The sequence below is a fragment of the Mixophyes fleayi genome, chromosome 3 (assembly GCF_038048845.1).
Source record: "Mixophyes fleayi isolate aMixFle1 chromosome 3, aMixFle1.hap1, whole genome shotgun sequence".
Lineage (NCBI taxonomy): Eukaryota > Metazoa > Chordata > Amphibia > Anura > Limnodynastidae > Mixophyes > Mixophyes fleayi.
This window is the reverse complement of record NC_134404.1, coordinates 347,237,493-347,256,033: the sequence shown is the minus strand read 5'-3', so window position 1 is coordinate 347,256,033 and position 18,541 is coordinate 347,237,493. Positions and strand designations below refer to the sequence as shown.

General features: G+C 46.3%; 1 protein-coding gene across 3 annotated transcripts in view; it reads right to left on the bottom strand.

The window, feature by feature from the left end:
* Nucleotides 1–18,541, bottom strand: part of LOC142145032 (uncharacterized) — a 93,277-nt gene that overhangs the window by 9,215 nt on the left and 65,521 nt on the right. For 2 of the 3 annotated variants that reach the window (XM_075204483.1, XM_075204484.1), the window contains 3 exons: nt 6,105–7,730; nt 4,960–5,037; nt 1,922–2,008 (listed from right to left, as the gene is read on the bottom strand). In XM_075204483.1, the coding sequence (XP_075060584.1) occupies nt 1,922–2,008; nt 4,960–5,037; nt 6,105–7,730 (1,791 nt within the window). The remainder of the gene's footprint in view (nt 1–1,921; nt 2,009–4,959; nt 5,038–6,104; nt 7,731–18,541) is intronic. The other variant, XM_075204485.1, reaches the window with a different exon arrangement.

Below are 18,541 nucleotides of genomic sequence, written 5' to 3'. Positions count from 1 at the left end.
CATGACCCCTTCCACCCGGCACAGAATACTGAGCCTTTAACATGACCCCTTCCACCTGGCACAGAATACTGATCCTCCAGCATGACCCCTTCCACCCGGCACAGAATACTGATCCTCCAACATGATCCCTTCCACCTGGCACAGAATACTGATCCTCCAGCATGACCCCTTCCACCTGGCATAGAATACTGAGCCTCCAACATGATCCCTTCCACCTGGCACAGAATACAGATCCTCCAGCATGACCCCTTCCACCTGGCACAGAATACTGAGCCTCCAACATGATCCCTTCTACCTGGCACATAATATTGATCAACATAACATCTTCCACCTGGCACAGAATACTGATCCTCCAGCATGACCCCTTCCACCTGGCACAGAATACTGAGCCTCCAACATGACCCCTTCCACCCGGTACAGAATACTGATCCTCCAACATGACCCCTTCCACCTGGCACAGAATACTGATCTTCCAGCATGACCCCTTCCACCTGGCACAGAATACTGAGCCTCCAGCATGACCCCTTCCACCTGACACAGAATACTGATCCCCCAGCATGACCCCTTCCACCTGGCACAGAATACTGAGCCTCCAGCATGACCCCTTCCACCTGGCACAGAATACTGAGCCTCTAACATGACCCCTTCCACCCGGCACAGAATACTGAGCCTCCCAACATGACCCCTTCCATCCGCCACAGAATACTGATCCTCCAACATGATCCCTTCCACCTGGCACAGAATACTGATCCTCCAACATGATCCCTTCCACCTGGCACAGAATACTGAGCCTCCAGCATGACCCCTTCCACCTGGCACAGAATACTGAGCATCCAGCATGACCCCTTCCACTTGGCACAGAATACTGAGCCTCTAACATGACCCCTTCCACCTGGCACAGAATACTGAGCATATAACAAGACCCCTTCCACCTGGCACAGAATACTGATCCTCCAACATGATCCCTTCCACCTGGCACAGTATACTGATCCTCCAGCATGACCCCTTCCACCTGGCACAGAATACTGAGCCTCCAGCATGACCCCTTCCACCTGGCACAGAATACTGAGCCTCCAGCATGACCCCTTCCACCTGGCACAGAATACTGATCCTCCAACATGATCCCTTCCGCATGGCACAGAATACTGAGCCTCCAACATGATCCCTTCCACCTGGCACAGAATACTGAGCCTCCAACATAACATCTTCCACCTGGCACAGAATACTGAGCCTCCAACATGACCCCTTCCACCCGCCACAGAATACTGATCCTCCAACACGACCCATTCCACCCGCTACAGAATACTGAGCCTCCAACATGACCCCTTCCACCCGCCACAGAATACTGATCCTCCAACATGACCCCTTCCACCTGGCACAGAATACTGAGCCTCCAACATGATCCCTTCCACCTGGCACAGAATACTTAGCCTCTAACATGACCCCTTCCACCTGGCACAGAATACTGATCCTCCAACATGACCCCTTCCACCCGCCACAGAATACTGATCCTCCAACATGACCCCTTCCACCCGGTACAGAATACTGATCCTCCAACATGACCCCTTCCACCTGGCACAGAATACTGATCCTCTAACATGACCCCTTCCACCTGGCACAGAATACTGATCCTCCAACATGACCCCTTCCACCCGCTACAGAATACTGAGCCTCCAACATGACCCCTTCCACCTGGCACAGAATACTGAGCCTCCAACATGACCCCTTCCACCCGCCACAGAATACTGATCCTCCAACATGACCCTTCCACACGGCACAGAATACTGAGCATCCAGCATGACCCCTTCCACCCGCCACAGAATACTGATCCTCCAACATGACCCTTCCACACGGCACAGAATACTGACCCGTCACAGAATCTACCGTTTCACCCGGTAATAGCTGAGCAGCTTGTACTCACCTTGGTGGAATGTTTGCGGTCATGGTAGAAGCAGAGGGTCCTCCTGACCAGCACTGCATAGAAGACACCCCACGTGCGACAGGAGGCCTGTAGAAAGGGAGGCATATAAATATTTGCCAAACATGATACCTTCTCAGTGGGAACAGCATAGACTAGGTTCATACTGTGACATTTCTTTGAGGCGGGGGCACAGAAGTGACATTATCTACGGCCTGCTTTGTGATGGCCTACAACAATTAATTGCTGATAAGTCTGTTTTTACAAAGTAACACATGGATTAATGCAGCAAGATGATGCAGAGTGTGGATAATTATTAACGATTGGTTCTCAGTGGACACCACACAAAAGCACAGACTAAACTCCAGTTTGAGGAATATGTATATTTTAGCAGGAGTTTACAGAATGGTAGAGCCATTAAAAACAGTCAGATTGTTGCAGCAGCTTGAAGGCGGTGTTAGTCTGACCACAGCCACCACTTTCTACCATCACGTTATACGTTTAGCTCCGTAATAGACGTACATATACCAGTGCAAATACCTTAAAAATTAGGGTCATAAAAGTAATAATAATATGTAAATGAAGAAAAAGGAAATGCTATAATTATAAGAGACGTTGAAATGTAATAATATGAAATCGTAAGGGGTGATATTAAGAGATACTATGACGTTATACTATGGCCTAATACTATGAGCTGATATTAGTAGGTACTATGAGGTGACATTGGGAGGTACTATGAGGTGATATTATGAGGTACATTGAGGTGACATTGGGATGTACTATGAGGTGATATTATGAGGTATGATGAGGTGACATTGGGATGTTCTAGGTAATATTGGGAGGTACTATGAGGTGATATTATGAGGTATGATGAGGTGACATTAGGATGTACTATGAGGTGACACAGATGCATGTGGTGCAATAACAAATTGTTGTTACAAGGACTCCCCCTTCCCATACAATTATAAATTCCCCACAACCAGACTATATGCACTGGAGACCTTTTACATGGATTCCAATCTGGTATTTTGGCATGTTGTGAAATTCACCCTCGGTTGGAGACTTGGGTAAACATGTGAAATGCTTTTCTGCTGGTGCAGATGTATAAATCTAGCTCAGGTACTCTTGTAGGTGGCATTGCTTCCTCTATTTGGCATAGTCTATTCAATCCAAACTGTTAGACTGTAAGACAAACTAACACACTATTACACTGTTGAGTATTCTGATCGGGGCACTACCTGTGTGGAGTTTGTTTGTTCTCCCCATGATTGTGTAAGTTTCATCTGGGTTCTCCGGTTTCCTCCCACACTCCAAAAACATACTGGTAGGTTAATTGGCTACCGACAAAATGGACCCTAGTCTGTGTGTGTTAAGGAATTTAGACTGTAAGCTCCATTGGGGTAGGGACTGATGTGAGTGATAAATATTCTCCGTATAGCACTTCCTAATGTGATGAAGCTATATACACTGATCAGCCACAACAGTAAAACCACTGACAAGTCAAGTGATTAACATTGATTATCTCGTTACAATGGCACCTGTCAACTGGTGGGATAGCAAGTGAACAGTCAGTTCTTGAAGTTGATGTGTTGGAAGCAAGAAAAATGGGCACCCGTAAGGATCTGAGCGACTTTGACAAGGGTCAAATTGTGATGGCTAAATGACTGGGTTAGAGCATCTCCAAACTAGCAGGACTTGTGGGGTGTTCCTGGTATGCAGTGGTTAGTACCTACCAAAAGTGGTCCAACAAAGGACAAATAGTGAACTCCATACCTGTTCTTCCGCTCCGTCTCTACTGTATCTGCCTGCCTGGAGTTTCTGAAGTACTGGTACTTTGTGTTTATTGTTCTGTACTGTTTTACCCTGTATAGTCTACTGTTTGTACCATGTACGGCGCTGCGGAAACCTTGTGGCGCCTAACAAATAAACGATAATAATAATAATAATAACTGGCGACAGGATCATGGGTGTCTAAGGCTCACTGATGCGCGTGGGAAGCAAAGGGTAGCCCATCTAGTCCAATCCCACATAAGAGGTACTGTAGCACAAATTGCTGAAAAAGTTAGTGCTGGCTATGATAGAAAGGTGTCAAAACACATAGTGCATCACAGTTTGCTGCGTATTGGGCTGCGTAGCCGCAGAGTGCTCATGCTGGCCCCTGTCCACCGCTGAAAGCGCCTACATTGGGCATGTGAGCTACAGAACCAGACCATGGAGCAATGTAAGAAGGTGGCCTGGTCTGAGGAATCACGTTTTCTTTTACATCATGTGGACCCCTTGGGTGCGTGCGCATCGTTTACCTGAGGAAGAGATGGCACCAGGATATTACTATGGCAAGAGGCAAGCAGGTGGAGGCAGTGTAAAGCTCTGAGCAATGTTCTGCTGGGAAACCTTGGGCCCTGGCAATTATGAGGATGTTACTTTGACACGTACCACCTACCTAAACAGTGTTGCAGACCAAGTACACCCCTTCGCGGCAACGGTTTTCCCAGATGGCAGTGGCCTCTTTCAGCAGGATAATGGCACACTGCAAAAATTGTTCAGGAATGGTTTGAGGAACATGACGAAGAGTTCAAAGTGTTGACTTGGCCTCCAAATTACCCAGATCTCAATCTGATCGAGCATCTGTGGGATGTGCTGGAAAAACAAGCCATGGAGACTGCAACTTACAAGACTTAAAGGATCTGCTGTCTTGGTGCCAGTGACCACACGACACCTTGAGAGGTCTTGTGTAGTCCATACCTCGACAGGTCAGAGCTGTTTTGGTGGCACGAGGGGGACCTACAGAATATTACGCAGGTGGTTTTACTGTTGTGGGCGATCGGATCGGTGTTTATAAGCGATAATAATAACTATACTTTTTTTTTTCTCTTTAGCCATATAATGTTAATTGTATCTTTTATCTGTCAACACTGTACATATAATTTCAATAAAAAACAACTTTCAAAATAAATAAAACATTTCATATTTATAAATATGTCTCTTTAGTAGGATATTGCAGTCACTCAGGTCATTTTATTGCCTCCCCATCTACCACTTGCCTTCTTGCCCCCTGGCTGTAGAATGTGCTTCTTCTCCAGGGGACCTTCCATCAAGTGAAAATCCAATTTCCGGGTCACCTGCAAGTATTAAGGTAAATGTTACAATGATTCACACACACACATTCTACCTGGGATAAAGGTGGGGGAATCATGTAAACACATGGACAGTCCATTCTACCCGGGATACAGGTGGGGGAATCATACAAAGACCTGGACAGTCCATTCTACCCGGGATACAGGTGGGGGAATCATACAAAGACCTGGACAGTCCATTCTACCCAGGATACAGGTGTGGGGATCATACAAAGACCTGGATAGTCCATTATACCCGGGATACAGGTGGGGGAATCAAACAAACACATGGACAGTCCATTTTACCCGGGATACAGGTGTGGGGATCATACAAAGACATGGACAGTCCATTATACCTGGGATACAGGTTAGGGAATCATACAAACACATGGACAGTCCATGGCGGAATCATACAAACACATGGACAGACCATTATACCTGGGATACAGGTGGTGGAATCATACAAACACATGAACAGACCATTATACCTGGGATACAGGTGGCAGAATCATACAAACACATGGACAGACCATTATACCCGGGATACAGGTGGGGGAATCATACAAACACATGGAGAGTCCATTATACCAGGGATACAGGTGAGGGAATCATACAAACACACATGGACAGTCCATTCTACCCGGGAAACAGGTGGGGGAATCATACAAACACATGGACAGTCCATTCTACCCGGGATACAGGTGGGGGAATCATACAAAGACATGGACAGTCCATTATACCCGGGATACAGGTGGGGGAATCATACAAACACATGGACAGTCCATTCTACCCCGGATACAGGTGGGGGATCATACGAAGACATGGACAGTCCATGGCGGAATCATACAAACACATGGACAGTCCATTATACTCGGGATACAGGTGGGGGAATTATACAAACACATGGACAGCTCATTGTACCCAGGGTATACATGGGAGATTGTCTTGTAGAGCTTCAAATAGAGAAGTAAATAACAGATGGGGACATGGAATGTTGTATTGAGAGATCATGTAGGAGGAATGAGGCAGAATTGAACATAATTGTTTCACTATCCATCATAAATATATCTCACCGTGGATGTAGTTGAATCCTCTTTTGCAGTGTCAAGTTTTGGACTAACCGGACCCTGCACTGTCTCACTAACTCCTGGCAGATGATAGTCCGGGCAGGCAGCTACAACACTTTTACTTCGGCAAAAGTCATTCTGGCAAGGATCTGGGCCCTTCTCTCTAACATAGTCTGTAGCTAAAGCCGCAGAGTTGGGCAGTGTAAAAGTGGCCACCAGCAAGTTGGGTTCAGTCCTCATTATTACTTTGCCACAAGGATCAGTGTGTTTCACAGGTGACAGGTAGCCCTCCCCTGTCTCTTTCAGTGATACATTGTCAGATGTCTGTGTAGGGCCCCCTGGTTGACCCTTTCTTGCATTATTCCATATTCCTTCTAGCTCTTCATCATCATGTTCCAGAAACTCATGGTCTGGATGGAGGACTTCAGGGAATGAATGAGGGTTTGCTTTATTGAAAGTCCTGCTTCCAGGCGGGGTCTCCAGGAAGATGTAAGGCTCATGTACTGGGCTGGATGTTTTAACATTTGCATTGGGGAAATCTACGGAGGAACAATTTGATCTGAGTTGTTCATGCTTCTGCTCATCATCATTATATGTCTTTACACAATGAACATTTCCTCCTGCCTTTTGGCAGACGGACGATGAGTAGATACCAGTCCAACTATGATATTTGTGGTGGGAATTTGAGTCCTTGCAATCTGCTAAAATAACATCTTTTGTTTCAGGTGAATTTAAGGCAGCTCTCCTTTTCGCCCACTCAGGTTCAAGGTTCTGTAAGACAATAGGGGAAAGTCTATCTATCTTAAAGTTGATAAAATCATCAGTCAAGTCTTCTAATTCCCGACTTTGTAAACTGTCTATGGACTTCCCATACCCATGTATATTCTGCCTGCAATATCCAGAACTACTAGATAAGGCTTCTATCCATGATGTAGAACTTGATGAGTGTGTTTCTTTTATGGTGATGTTGCAGTGTTCTTCCTCTTTGACTGGCTTTCCATTCACTGTACATTGTGATTCATCTGCCCTTCCAGAATCTGAAATATTGGCAAATTCAATGTCATCCTTGGATACTACTGCAATTGCCTCTTGGTTGCTGTCCAAAAGATTTAATTCCTTGGGGAGCTGTAGAGTCAAGACGGAACCTAAGGTCAGACGTTGACAACTGGAATGTGTTGTTAGTACGTCAGAAGTAGGCCTTTTCAGTTCACTTTTCTTTAAAACAGAGCCAGATACAACACACTCAGCATCAATATGCTTTGTAAGGGGGTTTTTTACATAATTTAGAAATGTTTCAAAGTCTGGATGTGGCTCCAAGGCTGGGGTATTCCTTTCCAGTTTTGGAGGCCAGGTAGACGTTCGATATTTGATGGTTTCTTTGGTGTTATGTTTCTTGTCTGAGTAAACTCCCATAATCCCTTGTACTGTAAGCCTTTGGGCTTTTTTCTTTCTCTTGAAGCTTTTGAAAAGTAAATGGGATCTAATTTTAGGAAAGGCGTTGGTAGAAGAGCCATATGCAGGAATTAATGAATATTGCTCTGATGACCGAGTTTTCCTGGAAAGTCGTGGCACTGTCAGACTCTGGCACGTGTTGTGTTTTTCACTGTCTTTCATGTTCAAATAGGTGCTTACCTGGGCACAATAGAAAGTGACGTGTGAGATACACCAGAGTAAGACAGAAAGTGATGAGTGAGACACACCTGTGTAAGAGAGAAAGTGATGAGTGAGACACACCTGTGTAAGAGAGAAAGTGATGAGTGAGATACACCTGTGTAAGAGAGTGATGAGTGAGATACACCTGTGTAAGAGATAAAGTGATGAGTGAGATACACCTGTGTAAGAGAGAGTGATGAGTGAGATACACCTGTGTAAGAGAGAAAGTGATGAGTGAGATACACCTGTGTAAGAGAGAATGTGATGAGTGAGACACACCTGTGTAAGAGAGTGATGAGTGAGATACACCTGTGTAAGAGAGAGTGATGAGTGCGATACACCTGTGTAAGAGAGAAAGTGATGAGTGAGATACACCTGTGTAAGAGAGAATGTGATGAGTGACACACCTGTGTAAGAGAGTGATGAGTGAGATACACCTGTGTAAGAGAGAGTGATGAGTGAGATACACCTGTGTAAGAGAGAGAGTGATGAGTGAGACACACCTGTGTAAGAGAGAAAGTGATGAGTGAGACATACCTGTGTAAGAGAGAAAGTGATGTGTGAGACACACCTGTGTAAGAGAGAAAGTGATGAGTGAGACACACCTGTGTAAGAGAGAAAGTGATGAGTGAGATACACCTGTGTAAGAGAGAGTGATGAGTGAGATACACCTGTGTAAGAGAGAGTGATGAGTGAGATACACCTGTGTAAGAGAGTGATGAGTGAGATACACCTGTGTAAGAGAGAGTGATGAGTGAGATACACCTGTGTAAGAGAGTGATGAGTGAGATACACCTGTGTAAGAGAGAGTGATGAGTGAGATACACCTGTGTAAGAGAGAGAGTGATGAGTGAGACACACCTGTGTAAGAGAGAAAGTGATGAGTGAGACACACCTGTGTAAGAGAGAAAGTGATGTGTGAAACACACCTGTGTAAGAGAGAAAGTGATGAGTGAGATACACCTGTGTAAGAGAGTGATGAGTGAGATACACCTGGGTAAGAGAGAAAGTGACGTAGGAGATACACCTGGGTAAGAGAGAAAGTGATGAGTGAGACACACCTGTGTAAGAGAGAAAGTGATGAGTGAGACACACCTGTGCAAGAGAGAAAGTGATGAGTGAGACACACCTGTGTAAGAAAGTGATGAGTGAGACACACCTGTTTAAAAGAGAAAGTGATGTGTCAGATACACCTGAGTAAGAGAGAAAGTGATAAGTGAGACACACCTGTGTAAGAGAGAAAGTGATGAGTGAGACACACCTGTGTAAGAGAGAAAGTGATGAGTGAGACACACCTGTGTAAGAGAGAAAGTGATGAGTGAGACATACCTGTGTAAGAGAGAAAGTGATGAGTGAGATACACCTGTGTAAGAAAGTGATGAGTGAGACACAGCTGTGTAAGAGAGAAAGTGATGAGTGAGATACACCTGTGTAAGAGAGAAAGTGATGAGTGAGATACACCTGTGTAAGAGAGAATGTGATGAGTGAGACACACCTGTGTAAGAGAGTGATGAGTGAGATACACCTGTGTAAGAGAGAGTGATGAGTGAGATACACCTGTGTAAGAGAGAAAGGGATGAGTGAGATACACCTGTGTAAGAGAGAATGTGATGAGTGAGACACACCTGTGTAAGAGAGAAAGTGATGAGTGAGATACACCTGTGTAAGAAAGTGATGAGTGAGACACAGCTGTGTAAGAGAGAAAGTGATGAGTGAGATACACCTGTGTAAGAGAGAAAGTGATGAGTGAGATACACCTGTGTAAGAGAGAATGTGATGAGTGAGACACACCTGTGTAAGAGAGTGATGAGTGAGATACACCTGTGTAAGAGAGAGTGATGAGTGAGATACACCTGTGTAAGAGAGAAAGGGATGAGTGAGATACACCTGTATAAGAGAGAATGTGATGAGTGAGACACACCTGTGTAAGAGAGAAAGTGATGTGTGAGACACACCTGTGTAAGAGAGAAAGTGATGAGTGAGATACACCTGTGTAAGAGAGAAAGTGATGAGTGAGATACACCTGTGTAAGAGAGAATGTGATGAGTGAGACACACCTGTGTAAGAGAGTGATGAGTGAGATACACCTGTGTAAGAGAGAGTGATGAGTGAGATACACCTGTGTAAGAGAGAGAGTGATGAGTGAGGCACACCTGTGTAAGAGAGAAAGTGATGAGTGAGACATACCTGTGTAAGAGAGAAAGTGATGTGTGAGACACACCTGTGTAAGAGAGAAAGTGATGAGTGAGACACACCTGTGTAAGAGAGAAAGTGATGAGTGAGATACACCTGTGTAAGAGAGAATGTGATGAGTGAGACACACCTGTGTAAGAGAGTGATGAGTGAGACACACCTGGGTAAGAGAGAAAGTGATGAGTGAGACACACCTGTGTAAGAAAGTGATGAGTGAGACACACCTGTGTAAGAAAGTGATGAGTGAGACACACCTGTGTAAGAGAGAAAGTGATGAGTGAGACACACCTGTGTAAGAGAGAAAGTGATGAGTGAGATACACCTGTGTAAGAGAGAAAGTGATGAGTGAGATACACCTGTGTAAGAGAGAAAGTGATGAGTGAGATACACCTGTGTTAGAGAGAAAGTGATAAGTGAGACACACCTGTGTAAGAGAGAAAGTGATGAGTGAGATACACCTGTGTAAGAGAGAAAGTGATGAGTGAGACACACCTGTGTAAGAGAGAAAGTGATGAGTGAGATACACCTGTGTAAGAGAGAAAGTGATGAGTGAGATACAACTGTGTAAGAGAGAAAGTGATGAGAGAGATACACCTGTGTAAGAGAGAAAGTGATGAGTGAGATACACCTGTGTAAGAGAGAAAGTGATGAGTGAGATACACCTGTGTAAGAGAGAAAGTGATGAGTGAGACACACCTGTGTAAGAGAGAAAGTGATGAGTGAGATACACCTGTGTAAGAGAGAAAGTGATGAGTGAGACACACCTGTGTAAGAAAGTGATGAGTGAGATACACATGGGTAAGAGAGAAAGTGATGTGTGAGATACACCTGGGTAAGAGAGAAAGTGATGTGTGAGACACACTTGGGTAAGAGAGAAAGTGATGTGTGAGATACACCTGGGTAAGAGAGAAAGTGATGTGTGAGACACACTTGGGTAAGAGAGAAAGTGATGTGTGAGACACACCTGTGTAAGAGAGAAAGTGATGAGTGAGACACACCTGTGTAAGAGAGAAAGTGATGAGTGAGATACACCTGTGTAAGAGAGAAAGTGATGAGTGAGACACACCTGTGTAAGAGAGAAAGTGATGAGTGAGATACACCTGTGTAAGAGAGAAAGTGATGAGTGAGACACACCTGTGTAAGAGAGAAAGTGATGAGTGAGATACACCTGTGTAAGAGAGAAAGTGATGAGTGAGATACACCTGTGTAAGAGAGAAAGTGATGAGTGAGATACACCTGTGTAAGAGAGAAAGTGATGAGTGAGACACACCTGTGTAAGAGAGTGATGAGTGAGATACACCTGTGTAAGAGAGAAAGAGATGAGTGAGACACACCTGTGTAAGAAAGTGATGAGTGAGATACACCTGTGTAAGAAAGCGATGAGTGAGATACACCTGGGTAAGAGAGAAAGTGATGAGTGAGATACACCTGTGTAAGAGAGAAAGTGATGAGTGAGACACACCTGTGTAAGAGAGTGATGAGTGAGATACACCTGTGTAAGAGAGAAAGTGATGAGTGAGACACACTTGTGTAAGAAAGTGATGAGTGAGATACACCTGTGTAAGAAAGTGATGAGTGAGATACACCTGTGTAAGAGAGTGATGAGTGAGATACACTTGTGTAAGAGAGAAAGTGATGAGTGAGATACACCTGTGTAAGAGAGAAAGTGATGAGTGAGATACACCTGTGTAAGAGAGAAAGTGATGAGTGAGACACACCTGTGTAAGAGAGTGATGAGTGAGATACACCTGGGTAAGAAAGTGATGAGCGAGACACACCTGTGTAAGAGAGAAAGTGATGAGCGAGACACACCTGTGTAAGAGAGAAAGTGATGAGTGAGACACACCTGTGTAAGAGAGAAAGTGATGAGTGAGATACACCTGTGTAAGAGAGAGTGATGAGTGAGATACACCTGTGTAAGAGAGAAAGTGATGAGTGAGATACACCTGTGTAAGAGAGAAAGTGATGAGTGAGATACACCTGTGTAAGAGAGAAAGTGATGAGTGAGACACACCTGTGTAAGAGAGAAAGTGATGAGTGAGATACACCTGTGTAAGAGAGAAAGTGATGAGTGAGACACACCTGTGTAAGAGAGTGATGAGTGAGATACACCTGGGTAAGAAAGTGATGAGCGAGACACACCTGTGTAAGAGAGAAAGTGATGAGTGAGACACACCTGTGTAAGAGAGAAAGTGATGAGTGAGATACACCTGTGTAAGAGAGAGTGATGAGTGAGATACACCTGTGTAAGAGAGTGATGAGTGAGATACACCTGTGTAAGAGAGAAAGTGATGAGTGAGACACACCTGTGTAAGAGAGAAAGTGATGAGTGAGATACACCTGTGTAAGAGAGAAAGTGATGAGTGAGACACACCTGTGTAAGAGAGAAAGTGATGAGTGAGATACACCTGTGTAAGAGAGAAAGTGATGAGTGAGACACACCTGTGTAAGAGAGAAAGTGATGAGTGAGATACACCTGTGTAAGAGAGAAAGTGATGAGTGAGATACACCTGTGTAAGAGAGAAAGTGATGAGTGAGACACACCTGTGTAAGAGAGAAAGTGATGAGTGAGATACACCTGTGTAAGAGAGAAAGTGATGAGTGAGACACACCTGTGTAAGAAAGTGATGAGTGAGATACACATGGGTAAGAGAGAAAGTGATGTGTGAGATACACCTGGGTAAGAGAGAAAGTGATGTGTGAGACACACTTGGGTAAGAGAGAAAGTGATGTGTGAGACACACCTGGGTAAGAGAGAAAGTGATGAGTTAGACAAACCTGGGTAAGAGAGAACGTATGAGTGAGATACACCTGGATAAGAGAGAAAGTGATGGGCGAGACACACCTGGGTAAAGAGAAAATGATGAGCGAGACACACATGGGTAAGAGAGAAAGTGATGAGCGAGACACACATGGGTAAGAGAGAAAGTGATGAGCGAGACACACCTGGGTAAGAGAGAAAGTGAAGGGTGAGACACACCTGGCTAAGAGAGAAGGTGAAGGGTGAGACACACCTGGGTAAGAGAGAAAGAGATTGGTGAGATACACCTGGGTAAGAGAGAAAGTAAAGGGTGAGACACACCTGGCTAAGAGAGAAGGTGAAGGGTGAGACACACCTGGGTAAGAGAGAAAGAGATTGGTGAGATACACCTGGGTAAGAGAGTAAGTGAAGGGTGAGACACACCTGACTAAGAGAGAAAGTGAAGGGTGAGACACACCTGGGTAAGAGAGAAAGAGATTGGTGAGATACACCTGGGTAAGAGAGAAAGTGAAGGGTTAGACACACGTGGGTAAGAGAGAAAGTGAAGGGTTAGACACACGTGGGTAAGAGAGAAAGTGAAGGGTTAGACACACGTGGGTAAGAGTGAAAGTGAAGGGTTAGACACACCTGGGTAAGAGAGAAAGTGATGGGTGAGACACATGTGGGTAAGAGAGAAAGTGAAGGGTGAGACACACCTGGGTAAGAGAGAAATTGATGGATATAAAGATGAAAATGGCACCTGTTAGTGTTACGAGCCACGGCAGTGCCCAGCCGCCGCGACTCACTCACCCGCGTCCCGGCCGTCGCCATGGCGACCGGGACGTCATTTCCGGCCATAACCCGGCCGTTGCCGGGGCAACCAACAGACGCTTCAGAGCTGCGTCTCGGCAATAGGAGGAAGCCGGGCGCAGCGATTCTACAGCCTGTGGGCTAATTAATAGGGGCAGATCATAGGAGGCAATTACAGGCATTAGCCTGCAACTGTGCAGGCCAGGGGCAAGCCCTGATTGGCTCTATTAGTGACTGCTCTATTAACCTACAGGAGTGTGTTCAAACTGTGATTGGTTCAGCTGGGTATTTAAGGCAATGAGGTCTGCTGCCTCATTGCCGGTTATAGCTTCTGTGCTCCAGTCTGCTGACCTGCTTGTTCCAGTTCCTGTATCCTGTATCTAAGTTTGTCCCTTGGCTTCGTATTGGACTTCGCTTGTGTTTCCTGTGACCCTGATCCTTGGCTTGTTTACCCGTTCTGCTACTTTGCCTGTGACCTCTGACCTCAGCTTGTTCATCATTACTGTTACCTGCTGCCGGCCTTTGACCTCTGCGTGGACCTGACTCTTCTTGCCTGGGTTCTCCCCAGCCGGTACACACTTCACGACCCTCTGTCAGTCTGCAGCCCAGTCTGTCCCCACCATCAGGGGCTCCAGTGAACACCTGACTGGCAGAGTAGACTCCGGGTTGTGTTGTGCCGGCTGGAGGGGTTCCTAACATTATAACCGGCCCACTCACGGAGATAAGATTAGGATGGATGCAAGTGGATCCACACCGTCTCCGGCACAAACCCTAGCAGGCCATGTTGAGTCTTTGTATCAGATGATGCAGGGATTGGCTGAGCTTATGTCTGTTCAAGAAGAAGCCACAAAAGCTTCACAATCTCCTCCAGATCCCATCTGTGAGCCCAAAATGAATTTACCGGATCGGTTCTCCGGAAATAGAACCTTGTTTCGGAACTTCAGGGAGAGCTGCAAGCTCTATTTTCGGATGAGACCCCGCTCCTCCGGTTCAGAGCAGCAACGAGTTGGGATTATTATTTCCCTTCTACAGGGTGACCCCCAGTCTTGGGCGTTTTCTTTGCCACAGACCAGTCCGGCCATGCAGTCCGTAGACTCCTTCTTTGAGGCATTGGGTTTACTGTATGATGACCCGGATCGAGTGGCCTCCGCGGAAGCTCACCTACGGTCCTTGAAACAAGGCAGACGGTCGGCAGAAGAATACTGCGCGGAATTCCGTAGATGGTCACCTGACAGTGGATGGAACGACCCTGCCTTACGTAGTCAGTTCCGTGTCGGCCTATCTGAACAGATTAAAGATTCGCTAGTGCAATACCCGTCTCCTAGCTCTCTGGAGGATCTGATGCACCTCTCCATTAAAATTGACAGGAGATATAAAGAGCGGAAAACTGAAAAGGAAACGTCATCACCTCCATCCGCCTTCGTTCCTATCTCCCAGGATGGTGAGGAACCAATGCAATTGGGAGCATACCGTCTTTCCTCTGAGGAGAGAGACAGGAGACGGTCACAAGGCTTATGTTTATATTGTGGCGCAAGAGGCCACTTCTCCCGTTCTTGCCCAAACAAGTCGGGAAACGGGCATGCCTAAGGAACGAGGGGAGAGTTCACTTAGGTCTACAAATTGTCTCCCAGAAAAATGCACTATTGGTCCCTGCACAGCTCACGTTCAGTGCTTGTTCTACGAAACTATCAGCCTTCATTGACAGTGGAGCTGCTGGCAACTTCCTTGACATCGAGTTTGCCCGCTCTGCTGGGATTCCGCGGATTAAACTCCAATCTGCCATTACGGTATGTGGCTTAGATGGTAGTCCGTTGCCAGGAGGCAAGATTACTTGGGAGACCCCACCACTACAGTTGAACGTTGGCGCTCTCCATTCGGAATCCATAGTCTTACGTCTTATCGAATGTCCATCGGTTCCTTTAATTCTGGGCCACCCTTGGCTATCCTGCCATAACCCCGTCATGGATTGGGCAAAAGGAGAAATTGTCCAGTGGAGCCCCCATTGTACACAGTCTTGCTTGACACTACCTCTACGTATTATTCAGTCTATTCCGGAGCAGCTCCCTTCTCAGTATCATGACTACTGGGATGTTTTCTCCAAAAAGGCTGCTGACACACTACCACCGCACCGCAATTTCGACTGTGCCATTGAGCTCATTCCGGGCTCTAAATTACCCAAGGGACGCTTGTATCCTCTCTCCGGTCCAGAGACCAAATCCATGCAGGAGTATATTGACGAAAACTTGGAGAAGGGCTTCATCAGGCCATCCAAGTCCCCAGTAGGAGCAGGGTGTTTCTTTGTACCCAAGAAGGACGGTGGACTCAGACCCTGTATCGACTATCGAGGGCTGAACCTTATTACGGTTAAGAACACCTACCCCCTTCCCCTCATCTCCGTTCTTTTTGATCAATTAAGAGGAGCCACTATCTTCACAAAAATTGATCTTCGTGGAGCCTATAATCTCATACGTATTAGAGCAGGTGATGAGTGGAAGACGGCGTTCAACACGCTCTCGGGCCATTACGAATACCTGGTCATGCCGTTTGGCCTGAGTAATGCTCCTGCCGTATTTCAGGATTTGATTAATGAGGTGTTACGTGAGTTCCTGGGACACTTTGTTGTTGTTTACCTTGATGACATCCTCATATATTCAAAATCGTTGTCTGCGCACCAGGGTCATGTCAGACAAATCCTACAGAAATTACGGGAACATCACCTCTACGCGAAACTCGAGAAATGCGAGTTCGAGGTCCAGAAGGTATCCTTCCTCGGTTATCTAATCTCCTCAGAAGGTTTCTCCATGGACCCAACCAAGGTCCAAGCAATTCTGGATTGGATTCAACCGAATAACCTCAAGGCGGTCCAGAGATTCCTGGGATTCGCCAATTACTACAGGAGGTTTATTGGCGGCTTTGCTGATATCGTGGCTCCTATTGTCACCTTGACCCGCAAAGGAGGTGATCCAACTGTTTGGTCACAACAGGCAATAAATGCATTCAAAACCCTGAAGAAAGCTTTTGTGTCTGCTCAGGTTCTCAGACATCCGGATCCTAGGTTACCGTTTGTTCTTGAGGTAGATGCTTCTGACGTCGGTGCTGGGGCTGTCTTGTCACAAAAAGACCCCCAGACCCACCGCTTACATCCATGTGCCTTTTTTTCCCGTTAGTTCTCATCAGCGGAAACCAACTATGACGTGGGAAACCGAGAATTGCTGGCAATTAAATGGGCCTTTGAGGAATGGCGACACTGGTTGGAAGGCGCTGCACACCAGATCTCCGTTATAACGGATCATAAGAACTTACAGTATATACAGTCAGCCAAACGTCTGAACCCCCGACAGGCTCGGTGGTCGTTGTTCTTCACTCGGTTCAACTTTATTATCACCTATCGTCCTGGTTCCAAAAATATTCAAGCGGACGCCCTGTCTAGAAGTTTCCTGGCACATCATGCTCCGGTCACCTGCTCAGAGCCTATTGTTCCTGTGTCTATGATTCATGCCGGATTAACTCAAGATTTGAGCTGTACCTTACAAAGGTTCCAGAGGTTGGCTCCTGATAACACTCCGGCAGGATGTTTGTTTGTCCCAGTTCATTTAAGGAAGACAGTCCTTGCTGAGGCACACAACAGTCGGACTGCTGGGCATCCTGGAGTCTACAAAACACTGGAAATCCTTTCCCGTACTGTATGGTGGCCGTCTCTGTCTGCTGACGTCAAGAGTCACGTCCGGTCCTGTGAAGTTTGTGCCAGGAACAAAGTTCCCAGGACTCGCCCGGTAGGTCAGTTAGTTCCGTTGGCCGCCCCTGGTAAACCTTGGACACATCTGTCCATGGACTTTATAGTCGATCTGCCACCCTCTGCGGGACACAATACCATTTGGGTCGTGGTAGACCGGTTCAGCAAGATGGCACATTTCATTCCACTCACTAGGCTGCCTACTGCTCGAGATTTGGCAGTTTTGTTCATTCAACACATTTTCCGCCTCCATGGACTCCCTACAGACATCGTCTCCGATCGGGGTTCCCAGTTCATAGCGCAGTTCTGGAGATCATTCTGTACCCTTCTGGGAATCAAGGTCAGTTTATCATCTGCATACCACCCTCAGTCAAATGGGCAGACTGAAAGGGTTAACCAGTCCTTGGAGAAGTTCTTGCGATGCTACATATCGGAGTTCCATGACAACTGGTCCTCCTTGTTGCCCTGGGCAGAATTTGCCTGTAACAACTCCTGTCACTCATCCACGAAAACCTCTCCGTTCTTTTGCAATTATGGTTTCCACCCCAGATCTAACTCTTTGTATTCACTCCAGTCCGTTGGTATCCAGGAGATCCGTTCCACTGCCAGGGATCTCAGAGTTGTCTGGAAGAAAGTACATTCATCTTTAAAACAAGCCTCACTTGTTGCAAAAAAAATTTCGGACCGACACCGTACCCCCTGCTCCCTTAAGGTTGGCCAGAAAGTCTGGCTGTCTACAAAAAATATCAGGCTCAGACAACCTTGCAAGAAATTGGGCCCTAAGTTCATCGGGCCGTTTCTTATCATCAAGCAGGTGAACTCCGTCGCATTTAGGTTAAAAATTCCAGGCTCGTTAAGAATTCCAAACACCTTTCATTGTTCTCTATTGAAGCCAGTGCTTTATCCTGGTCAAGCCCAGTCTTCAAGTGTGCCTGGGAGAGGTTCCAGTGGGCCACAAAAATTCGTGATTCAAAAGGTCCTTGATTCTAAAAATGTTCAAGGACAGGTGCATTTCCTTATACAATGGAGGAATCGCGGATTAGAAGAGCGATCTTGGGTTCCGCGGAGACAACTCCATGCCCCAAAGAAACTGAAGGAGTTCTTCAAAAAATTCCCTAGGAAACCAGGATGTCGGGGTCCCTCGACCCCTCCTCAAGGGGGGGGTACTGTTACGAGCCACGGCAGTGCCCAGCCGCCGCGACTCACTCACCCGCGTCCCGGCCGTCGCCATGGCGACCGGGACGTCATTTCCGGCCATAACCCGGCCGTTGCCGGGGCAACCAACAGACGCTTCAGAGCTGCGTCCCGGCAATA